Below are 12315 nucleotides of genomic sequence, written 5' to 3' on the forward strand. Positions count from 1 at the left end.
ATTTCACAACCGCAAGGGTCCCTTAAAGTAATAAAAACGCTGAATATTTAGCCATAGTCCTTTAAAAAGGACTGTACTACCAGGAGCCTTGGTAGTACAGTGGTCTAAAGCACCCTGTTATTAAGACCAGCTGCCTGCAATTACTGCAGGTTCGAATCTCGCCAGGCTCAAGGTTGACTCAGCCTTCCATCCTTTCTAAGGTAGGTAAATTGAGGACCCAGTTGTGGGGGCAATAAGCTGACTTTGTATAAATATACAAAAGGATGAAGGCTATTGCTTAGCACATTGTAAGCCGCCCTGAGTCTCCGGAGAAGGGCGGCATATAAATCAAATAAAAAAAAAAAAGTCCAAATCTGATCTTGGTTTACTTTGAGAAGGAGGACAAACAGGAAGGAACCAAAACGATAGCACAAAAGCAGAAAGAAGCGTTTTATGTTTCAAGAATGCCCCGAAAAGCACTAAAAAGTTCATTTTATGCTGTTGGATAAGCTGAAGATAAGGTGGTGAGTTTTTTCTTTCTTTCTTTCTTTCTTTTTCTTTCTTTTTGCACTCCTGCTTTGCAAAAAAGCTTTTATGGCACTCCGGCAACCCGTGCATTGCATTGCGTAAATTTATCAGTCTTTTTTTTTTTTTTATAAAAAAGGGCCTTTGTTAGAGTGGCATTACTCTGCAGCTCTTTCTAAAGACATTTATCAGTTGCAGAAACTCTTCGCTCTGCCTTGTGTCCAGAAATACAAAGAATATATTTGGGAAGAGAAATGCGGCAAGGAAGTGAGTGACAAATTGATAGTTGGTCCATTCACTTGGAAGAATACCTGTCAGCTGTCTCCTGAGAATTCGTCCAAGTCACCTATGTATGGATTGCCAAGATGTTATCCACTGGATTGCTCCATGTTTATAAATTTTCTCTCCCTCCCTCCCTCCCTCCCTCTTTCCCATTCTCTCTCTCATTCTTTTTTCTCATCTCTCTCTCTCTCTGTCTTATTCTGTCTCTCTTTCTCTCTCTCATTCTCATTCTCTCTTTCTCTGTCTTATTCTGTCTGTCTGTCTGTCTCTCATTCTCTTTTTCTCACTCTCACAGTGTTGCCAGGTGTCCACTCTTTGAGCGGACAGTCCGCTTTTTTCACATTATGTTCACTATTTTTTTTTCACAAAATAGTGGACATTTTTTTTATTCAAAAGCTTTATGATGAAATTAAAATGTAATTTAATATTTTACATATTATTATATTTGATGGTTTGAATTTTAAGTAAAGTTTTGAAGTGATTATTTTAATACGTGTTAAAATGTTTGTAAGAAAATATATAATTTAATTGTAATTTTTTTTTTATTTTTTTACTACTTAACACCCCCCCTCCCCCCGCTTGTCCGCTATTTTTTGGAAGCAGACCTGGCAACCCTAACTTTCTCTGTTATTCTCTGCCTCTCTCATTCTCTCATTCTCTCTCTCATTCTCTTTTTCTCATTCTCTCTCTCTGTCATTCTCTCGCTTTCTCTCTCTTTCTCTGCCTTATTCTGTCTCTCTCTCATTCTCTCATTCTCTTTTTCTCATTCTCTCTTTCTGTCTTATTCTGTCTCTCTCGTTCTCTTTTTCTCATTCTTTCTCTTTGTCTTATTCTGTCTGTCTCTTTCTCATTCTCTTTTTCTCATTCTCTCTCTTTGTCATTCTCTCTCTCTCATTCTCTCATTCTCTCTCTCATTCTCTTTTTCTCATTCTCTCTGTCTCTCTCTCTCATTCTCTCTCTCTCTCTTTCTCTTAATTTTTTTAGCAGAAACAAATTTAAAAAGTTTGGAAAATTAAATCAATCTATGCAAGATACTGGTCCTCTTTGTCTTATTCTATATCTCTCTCTCATTCTCTTTTTCTCACTCTCTTTCTCTGTCATTCTCTTTCTCTCATTCTCTCTCATTCTCTCTCTCATTCTCTTTTTCTCATTCTCTCTGTCTCTCTCTCTCATTCTCTCTCTCTCTCTCTCTTTCTCTTAATATTTTTAGCAGAAACAAATTTAAAAAGTTTGGAAAATTAAATCAATCTATGCAAGACACTGGTCCCATGAGCATAGAACATAATAACAGAGGGAAAGAAGGGATCACATGTATTATCCCTTTGCGGGATCCCCTCGTGTTTTCTCAACCTGCACTTTCAAATGTGAAGATCCTGATGTCTCAGGATTTTAAAACAAAGTTCTCAGTCAGTCAGGACCACCTAGAGGTGGAGAGAGAGAGGGAGGGAGGGAGGGAGGGAGAGAGAGAGAGAGAGAGAGGGAGGGAGAGAGAGAGAGAGAGAGAGAGATGGGTTTGGAGAGCAGGTGTGTTTAGAGATTCATCTGTTGAGAGAAAATACAGGTAGAAATGTGCTGTCAGGTTTTCAGGCCGTCTTCAAATAAATTGCGTCTCAAACAAAGTCTTTTTTGAAACAAAGTTCCATTTTATTTAGCACGGCAACTTTTACACTGACTCCATGCAGCCAGCACTGACATGCTGACCCAAAATCCCTCCTCTTCCTTCCCCCACTCCTCTGCATTCATTGGCCATCTTCCCAATCATTCACCCCTAATCTACTGCTCCAATTCAAAGAATTTCCCCCCTCCCATCCATCTCCTAGGGGACATTATTTAAAATTATTTAATGTTTTTAAAATTGTTTTTAAATTTTATATGTTGTGTTTTTACTGTGGCTGGTTCACCACCCTGAGTCCTGTTGGAGAAGGGTGGTATACAAATAAAATGATGGTAAAACAAATAAAAGAGCCTTGGTAGTACAGGGGTTTAAGGCACCCTGTTATTAAGCTGGTTATTAAGACCAGCTGCCTGCAATTACTGCAGGGTTCGAATCTCTCCAAGGCTCAAGGTTGACTCAGCCTTCCATCCTTTCTAAGGTAGGTGAAATGAGGACCCAGTTTGTGGGGGCAATAAGCTGACTTTGTATAAATATACAAAAGGATGAAGGCTATTGCTGAGCACATTGTAAGCCGCCCTGAGTCTTCGGAGAAGGGCGGCATATAAATCAAATTTAAATAAATCAAATTTAAATAAATAAATAAATAAATAAATAATTTCCAGCTAAAATAAGTAGGTGAAAGGCAACCTTCCCATTGCAGACACTTGCGTTCTCCTTCTCATGTCAGCTCTAGGATAAATGCATCTTGTCGTGCTGACATGTGCAATGTATTCATGATGAACATTTTTGTAAAGGTTTCAGTGTGAAAACAAAATAGGATGAACTCATCTGATCATTCCACCTTGAACAGATTGTTCCCTGATGGTCCTTTTTTCTCCGTCCCTTCCTCCCATTTTCCTTCTTTTTTCCAACCATCTCTCCTTCCCTTCCTTCTTTCCTCCTTCCTTCCTTTCTTCCTTCCTTCCTTCTTCCCTCCCTCCCTCTCTCATTTTCCTTTTTTCCAGCCCATCTCCCCTCCCTTTCCCCTTCCTTCCTCCCTTGCTCGCTCCCTCCCACTTTCCTCCCTTCTTTTTCTCTTTCCCTCCCTCCTCCTTCCTTCCTTCCCTCCCTCCCACCCGCCATTTCCTTCTTCCCTTCCCAGTCCCTATTTTCCGAAACTTAAGTCCCAAGTCAACCGCTCTTTGTAATGTATCCTTGTTGTTTTATAGGGCTGCGATCTTGATTAACAACATTGTGGTTTCTGGGGCAGAAAAAAATAAATAAAGGCTCTCTACATAGATACAAGTGAGACTCATCGAGTGTTTGGGAAAAGTGATTTCCTTGGGAATGTAGAGAGATGAACTGTCTCTTTGGTCGCCTCCTGCAGATCCTGTCCCCACTTTCCGATGCCATCTTGGCAGAGAAGACGGTGACCGTCCTGGATGAGAAGGTGACCATCACTGATTTGGGCGTCCAGCTGGTATCGGGCCTCTCGCTCTCCTTACAGCTGAGCACCGGAAGCAACAGAGCAATCTTCGCTACGGCCATCGCCCACGAAGTGCTTCAAGCAGAAAAGCAGGTAGCTGCCGAAGTTCCTTTTCTCTGGTTGGGCCTCCAAGTGTCCGGTGGGTCATGGTGGGGTCCTCCTTTCTTTCTGAAGCATCAGCCATTGCTTCTCAATTGATACTTTGACAAGCCGAAGGTGAATACGGGATCTATTGCACTGGCAACGTTTGAAAGGGCCGTACGAAACTGCAGGCAGCCAAATGGAGGGCCAGGCAGTTAATGTCTGGCCCTCCATTTAATATCTATTCGTCCTTGTCCTCTTCTACTTCATTTCCTTTCCCACCCTCCCTTCTTTCTTTCCTTGCTCCCTCCCCCCATTGCCCTTCCTTCCTTCCTCCATCCTTTCCTTCCTTCTTTTCTCCTTTCCTTTCCCTTCCCTTCCTTTCTCCATTCATAGCTTCCCTTCCCTTCCTCATTCATTGCTTTCCTTCCCTTCTCCATTGTCCCTTCCCCATTCATCCCTTCCCTTCCTTTCCCCATTCATCCCTTCCTTTCCCCATTCATCCCTTCCTTTCCCATTCATCCCTTCCTTTCCATCCTTTCCCTTCCCCGTTCATCCTTTCCCTTCTTTTCCCCATTCATCCCTTCCCTTCCCTCCCTTCCTTTCCTCATTCATACCTTCCATACCTTCCCAATTCATCGTTTCCCTTCCTTTCCCCATTAATCTCTTCCCTTCCATCCTTTCCCTTCCCCATTCATCCTTTCCCTTCCTTTCCCAATTCATGCCTTCCCTTCCTTTCCCAATTTATCCCTTCCCCTTCCCTTCCCTAGTTTTTCCCTTCTTCCCCCCCCCCCAATATTATTCTTCTACTTCAACTCTCCTTCTTCAGTCCTATTAGTCCCCTCTCCTTCCTCCTCTTCGTCACCATCTCCCATAATCTTACTCTGACAATACACCTCCCATCATAGATACTCGTGCCCACCAAGACCCCGCAAAGTTTCCAGTTGGAGGAAACAACCTTCTGGGAAATAGAAATGGGTAAATGGGAACAAAAGACGCCCCCTACACACACATACATACACACACAAAGAGAGAGAGAGAGAGCAGATGCCAAACTTTCAGTGTTCCTTGACAACAGTCCGCCATTTTCCAAATCCCTTTTTCCTGCCTCCTCTTGCCAGCGGAGCAGGTGAACTGGTGCTGGTGTCCTTGTGCAATTGTTAATAAAGGACATTTTAGATTTATAGGTGCTCATCCCCGAAGGCCACCGAACTCCTAAATAGAGAAGCATTGTTCCAGTAAATAGGGCGGTAAAACTAGAGCAAGTGCTGGATGAAAAAAAAAACATTTTTTCTTTCTTTCTTCTTCTTCTTCTGGTAACCTCTCATAAATAATACAACATCGCACTGTTCACCTGCCAAAAATACATGTTTTGGGGAAGAAGTTTCTATACACTCGGGTTTCTACCGCAAATCTAGCTGTTCCTTAACCTTGGCGGTCCTTTATTTTTTATGTATATAATTTTTATTAAAGAAGTATTTTTTTAAAAAAAAAGTAAGAGGAAAAAAACAACAACATAAATTAATTATATAGCCAGAAAAAGAAAAGAAAATGAAAGCTTGAAGTGCAAGAAAGAGGGAAAAAAAGAAGGAAAAGAAGGAAAAAAGCTACAAAGGAGTAACATGCAATATATTCTTTATGGCAGTTATAAGTCCAATTATCAATTTATCTCTTCCTCGATGGTTACCACATCCCTCTCCTTTTTATAATCTATCCTGTCTAATCATCCCGACCATAAATCGTAAATTCATTTTTTTCTGTTTCACAGCAAAAGAAAAAAGAAAGAAGCCTAGAAGAGATTTCAGACAGCAATAAACGTACTGTAGATATTGTCTTTTTTCTCTGATTAAAGGAGTCAATTTAGCTATCTCAGCAAGTTCCATCATCTTAACCTTGTTGGTCCTTCAGCATGGAAACCATCCAGATGTGATTGTGCCTGCCTGGTGGTTTTGGGGAGATGGATAGAATAGAGCTGGTGGGGTGGGGGTTGGAGAGAGAGAGAGAGCAAAGAGGGAGCAAATACTACTCTATAAAGCCTTAGTAAGGCCACACCTAGAAAACTGCATCCAGTTTTGGTCACCACGCTATAAAAAAGATGTTGAGACTCTAGAAAGAACGCAGAGAAGAGCAACCAGGATGATTAGGAGACTGGAGGATAAAACATATGATGAATGGTTGCAGGAACTGGGCATGGCTAGTCTAGTGAAGAGAAGGACCAGGGGAAACATGACAGCAGTCTTCCAATATTTGAGGGGCTGCCACAGAGAGGAGGAGATCAAGCTATTTTCCAAAGCACCTGAATAATGGATGGAAACTGATCAAGAAGAGATACAACCTAGAAATAAGGAGGAATTTTCTGACAGGGAGAGCAATCAACCAATGGAACAGAAGCTGCCTTCAGAAGTTGTGGGAGCTTCATCACTGGAAGCTTTCAAGAAGAGACTGGACTGCCAGAAATGGTGTAGGGTCTCCTGCTTTGGGGGGGGGGGATTGGACTAGATGACCTACAGTACAAGGTCCCGTCCAACTCTGTAATCTGTAAACTGTAAAGTTGTTCTCCCTCTTGTGTGGAGTGGTTGTTGATCTTGAGATCATCTGCTACAGCTCAGCATCAGGAGATCCAGCAGCTATGCCCAAAGCTACAGGACTCAACCTGCTATCAGTAGAGTTGATCGTGGCCATCAATTTATAGAGGGTTTCAAGAAAGACTTTGAGCTGGGCGGGGTAGCAGAAGATGAAAATTCAAGACTGTGTGTCTCAGCCCCAGCAGTTGGGGACCATATTTAGAATGGGATCAGCTCTAGCTTTTGGAGTGCTTCTGAACATCCCAAATGTGCCTTACTGTCCACTGTAAGGAAGTGCCTTTGGCTTTAGGGTCCTTCTCGGTTTCTTTCCTTCTTCTTTTTCTCATTTTTCCAGCGTTCAGTTCATTTTGCTCCATGTCTGCATTAGGGATCCTTGGTTCTTTCTGAGCTTGGTGGTTTTCTTGCAGACATTTGTTCTGCCCCAGCTACGGACCCCAAAGAATGCAGCACACACAAAGTCTGTACAAACCTTAGTTTACTAAATTAAATCAGTCTTTTTCAAACAAAGGCTGTTAATTAACTTTCTTAACAGCCTACAAGAATCCAGAGAATAAATAATCGTAATCTTACTATGGTTGGCAGAAAGTCCAGAAGCAATTTGCAGAGAACTAAGATCAAGACGAAGGAGAGTGAATGAAGTTGTTCCCTGCAAATTGCCTCAATCGTCGTCCTTCCTTAAATAGGTTAAGGGAGTGGCCAATTAGCCCCAAGCCTTACTCTCGAGGAGACCTCCTCCTGAGGAGCCACTCCTGCCTTTTGGCAGCTCTGCGCACCCGTGCATCAAGAAGAGGCTCATCCTCTTCATCCTCTTCACTTATGGGAGCTTCTGGAGGTTCTGAAGGCCCTGGCTGAATCCCAGCCTCTGGCACCACATCTTCTCCAGCCTCCTCATTGTCTGACACGAGTGCCAGCTGCACAGGCTGCTGGCGCAGCACCACACCAGCCTCCTCGCTGTCCGAATCAGCTACTAGCTGCACAGGCCGCGTACGGGCTACAACAACATTTCATTATTCAAACTAGGTCACACCATCATGTTTGGGTCATGGAACATCTGTAAAAAGACATCAAGCTCAGAGGGAACCAAGGACCCACAGTTAATAATAATAATCCTCCTCCTCCTCCTCCTTTCTGCAAACCCCACTTCCTTCTAGCACTGATGATATTCCCTAGTTGGGTCAAGAAATGTATGCAAGAAAACAACCAAGCTCAGAGAGCACCAAGGGCCATGCATTTCAACCCTGAGCTACAAATATTCCCCTTTTATGAGGTCTGCATTAGTTTATCTTAGAAAAACAACAACAACCAAACACCATCATTTAGCTCAGTTGCTGCAGGATGTTCAGGGACAATTGGAGAAGAAAAATGGAAAGGAAAGAAGGGACATCTGAACAAAAATACTGTAACTTTAAGGGCTGTTGGAGATGCAGCTTCTTACTTGGTCCCAGAGGGACATCATTATTGCCAACAGGGAAGTTAAAAATGAAGTGCCCAACGTTTTTTAATGTACATGAAAATATATAAAATGATGTCCAACATTATTTATATTTTTAAAAATGTTGGGCACCTGATTAACACAAGCAGCTGATTGTCAGGTTGGATGGGCCTCCCGACCATCAGCTGTTTCAGGCTACAGGGATGGCCGTTGCCGATTGCCCCCTCCGCGCTCCCCATTTTCGGCCTCTGCTATTTGCTGTTTGCTGACAGGAGGCAAATTGCTGGGAGGCAGAGACAGATTTTTTGTTCTTGTTTTCCTCCCCAAAAAAGATAGGTGCGTCTTATAGTCCGGAGCGTCTTATACTCCAAAAAATACAGTATATGATTGCAAACCCCCAGAGTCATCTTGATGGTAAGACGGGCGCCTGATAAATTTTATAAATTAATAATTGACATGGTATCTTGGTATTTCAAAAGTCTGCATTCTGACTGTATACAGGTTAGTCCTTGACTTACGACAGTTGAGCCCGAAATTTATGTTGCTAAATGTGACATTTCTTAAGTGAAATTTGGCCCATTCTACGACCTTTCCTGCCACTGTTGTTAATTGAATCCCTTACTAACACTAACCAGGTTAAGGGAACCTGGTTTCCCCACTGATTTTTCTGGTCAGAGGGTCGCAAAAGATGATCACATGACCCCGGGATAGTGTAACCGTCATAAAAACGAGCCGAGCATATAAATACCAAGCGTCTGGATTGTGACCATGTTACCATGGGAGATGCTGGAATGGCCATAAGTGTTAAAAACGGTCCTAAGTCACTTTTTTCCAATGCTGTTGTAACTTTGAGCAGTAACTAAACAAACCATTGTAAGTCGAGGACAACCTGTATGGAAAAAAACAACATTTTGATGGGTTCGTCCCAGTATCATTCTGTCTCCATTTCCCCCCCAAAATAGGAAGCCGTGATGAGTTGCTGGATCCAGTTCAGCGACGGAGCAGTTATGCCCTTAGATATCTACGATGCCAAGGACTTTTCTTTGGTGGCCACATCTCTGGATGAGAAGGTGGTGTCCGTCCACCAGAGCCCCAAGTTTAAATGGCCTTTCCTCGTGGCCGAGTCAGAAGGACAGGGCCTGTTGGTGAAAGTAGAGCTGGTGATCAGCGAATCGTGCCAGAAGTCCAAAAGGAAGAGCGTCCTGGCAGTGGGTACCGGGAACATCAAGGTCAAGTTTGGTCAAAATGACACCGTCCCCAACCCAACTGACAGCAAACATGGCAGAGAAGGGGTCCGTCTGGAGAACCGGACCACTGATCGTCGTCAGAAGACAAGCCTGCAGGAGAGATCTCGCCCAGAGGGGCCTTACTACAGCTCCTCCATGGGACATGAAGAAACCAGGACAACCAGCACTCAGAAGTCCATCCTGAGTAAGAAGGAAGACCGAGAGAGCCTCCTAGACGATGATGGTCATATGCAAAATCTCCCGATAGACTTCACCAGTTTTCCAGCTCAGGTAGACCTGCCCAGGAGCAATGGAGATTTGGAAGAGGACGATCCTGATGAGACACCCAGGGGCTTGAGTGACTTGGAAATCGGGATGTATGCTTTGCTAGGTGTCTTCTGCTTGGCCATCTTGGTGTTCCTCATTAACTGCGTCACCTTCGCCTTGAAATACAGGCATAAGCAGGCTCCGTTTGAAGAGCAAGAAGGACTGAGGCATTCTCACGACTGGGTAGGACTGAGTAATAGAGCTGAGCTGCTGGAGAACCACCTCAATTTCTCCACCCAACAGGAGGAATGCATCACAGCCATTGACCGGAGCATGGATTTAGAAGAAAGCAAATATCTCCTTAGTGCCAATCCTCAGAAGAACCTCAACGGCCAAGTCTTCCGATCCACAGACTCTGTTACCTCCCCGGAAGGGAAGGAGCAGAAGAACGAACAGGCCACCTCGCCCACCTCCAAACGGAAACGTGTCCAATTTACCACTTTCACCACCATCTCTTCGGATGGTGGCTACCCAACGGTCAACTCCATTTTGAACAGCAGTGAGGATGATATCAAATGGGTTTGTCAAGACATGGACTTGGGGGAATGTAAAGAACTAAGGAACTACATGGAGCAGCTCCATGAAAAAGTGTAACAATATACCTGAAAAAGATTTTGTTTTCTTTCTTATCTCTTTTTTTCCCCCCACTCACCTTTCTGCCTTTACGTTGAGATACTAGTCAAAGATGAGGAGCAGAGAGAGAGAGAGAGAAATAGAACTTGGTGCACAACCCAACTGTGGGTCGTTGGGTTTTTTGTGGAAAACATCTAGAGTATGATCAAAATCCCAAAATAACAAAAATATATATCGAATGGGACTTGTAGACAGGTGTTTGAAGCCAACACACAAGGGAAAATAAAAAAAAAATTAAATAAGGAAAAGTCAAATTAAGATCTCATTCTTTGAGTTGATCCTTCCAAATCAAGACCCAAAAAGTAAATCCTGATGTATGGTTTAGATGTTTTCAAGCTGGTTAATTTTTCAGTATTTCAGGTTTGTCATCTGGATCTTATATTTGAGGGAGGGGGGACACGATGGGTGGGAGGGAGGGAAAAATGGAGAAGCTGAAGGCCGTATCTCAATCCACGTGAGATGGAGGAGAACATCTGAGCAAACAAGGACCAGCAGAAACAAAATCGTAAGGTGGACTTACTTTGGTACTTCTAATTTCTCTTAATTCTCTCCAGAAATAGCGCCAAAGAATGTGGAAAGTATTTATCTATTTTTTTTTTCATTCTTTCAAAGAGGATTTACTAAGTGATTTAGTAGGAAAGATCGCAAAGCGAGCCTTCACCGAGGGGAATATAAAAGCTCCCCCTTTTTTAATTAAATAAAATTCGGTGGCCATTTGTCATATTCAGACTTGTGTTTAGGAATTCTTTTTATTTATTTTTCCCCCTTAGAATCTCAGCAGCTTTTTGGCAACACAGAATTTTTAGGGGGCCCCCCAAAATTGGGGAGCTCACATTCTACTCTCAGATTTGTCTTGTTCTGGTTCCGATCAGAAATCAAGATGGAATGTGTTTGTAAGTAAATAATTTGCCCCGGGAGGAAAGGTGGAAATGTAATTAAACAAACAAGCAAACAAAAACTGATAAAGATCTGGTTTTACAGGGCTCTCTGCAACAACATATCTGCTTGATTTTTTTTTTTTCAAGTTTGGAGATATGTTTCCTTGCTTTCTAACTCCTAAGATTCCTTTGGATTCATTCATGGGTCATCTCTGAAGGGTCCTCATGGACTTTGTCATGCCCCTTTCAGAGTCTGACTCTGAGACGGAAGACAAACAGCTGACAGAGAGCAGGAGAGTGGCTTTGTTGGCTGTGGAGGAAACTGGGGAAGGGCAAAGTCGGGCTGGGCAGAGCAGGGGAGAGGTAGAACAAGGGAGAGGGGGTTCAGATGAAGACCAAAGCCCACCCCCTCATCATCCTAGGGCGCGCAGGGAAGAACGCAGAAGAGAGCAACGTGGGTTGCGTGGCTTACGAGAAAGGAAAGGGCCCTGATTCCCTTCACAAGGCACACCTGGGGATGGAGTTTAAAGGAGGGGCATTTGTCGTGAATAAACCCTGAATTAATCCGGTGTTGAGAGTTTAGTTGTGACCTGCATTCCTGGCATTTCCTCCTGACTGTTTGGATTCCTGTCGTGCTACTGTGTTCCTATCCTGTGTTGCTGGGAGTATTCTTCCCATCTGGGATTCATTATCTTGCTCTGGTGGAGTGATTGATTGCAGTCATTCTGTTTACAGCATTTGGACTGGAGTATCCACAGGTTTGTGGGAGAGCTTTTCTCCAGGCCGTAAAAGGGGCGTTGGGGGGCAGAGTTGGTGCCAATAAGGGGATTCATACTCTGGCTGTTTTGCCTTCGTGCCATGCCTCAGGTCATCACAGATTTCTTTGATGAGCAGGAAGGAAAGATTGACTGAACTTTCTCATGTGCCTTTCTCTTTCCCCCTTTCTAAGTCCCCATTTCGGAAACACACCCTGCCATTTCAGATTTGGGGGGGGATTTGGAAGGTGGACTAGTTAGAAGACCTCACCATCATATCTCTGGGACATGAGCAGGTCTGACTCAAAGCTAGGGATTTATAGACTTTCTCTGTAATTACCCGTATTTTTCGGAGTATAAGACGCTCCGGACTATAAGATGCAAGTACCTTTTTTGGTGAGGAAAACAAGAAAAAGAAATCTGCTTCTGCCTCCCAGCAATTTTGCCTCATTGCAGCAAACAGCAAACAGCCTACTTTATTTTCATTTTTGTTTTCAGCATAGCTTGATTAGCACAAGAAAAAAAAAAATCT

The 12315-nt window shown here is 43.3% G+C and overlaps 1 protein-coding gene across 3 annotated transcripts in view; it reads left to right on the forward strand.

Annotated features, from left to right (window-relative positions):
• Positions 1–10398, forward strand: part of LOC117676069 (transmembrane protein 132D) — a 406180-nt gene extending 395782 nt beyond the window's left edge. For all 3 annotated transcript variants that reach the window (XM_087880598.1, XM_087880597.1, XM_060683539.2), the window contains 2 exons: positions 3768–3959; positions 8927–10398. In XM_087880598.1, coding sequence (XP_087736724.1) covers positions 3768–3959; positions 8927–10111 — 1377 coding nt within the window. In that variant the 3' untranslated portion in view covers positions 10112–10398. The remainder of the gene's footprint in view (positions 1–3767; positions 3960–8926) is intronic.
• Positions 10399–12315: the final 1917 nt, after the last annotated feature.

Source organism: Pantherophis guttatus, chromosome 17, assembly GCF_059756535.1.
Source record: "Pantherophis guttatus breed Tessera chromosome 17, ASM5975653v1, whole genome shotgun sequence".
In the NCBI taxonomy this organism is placed as follows: Eukaryota; Metazoa; Chordata; class Lepidosauria; order Squamata; family Colubridae; genus Pantherophis; species Pantherophis guttatus.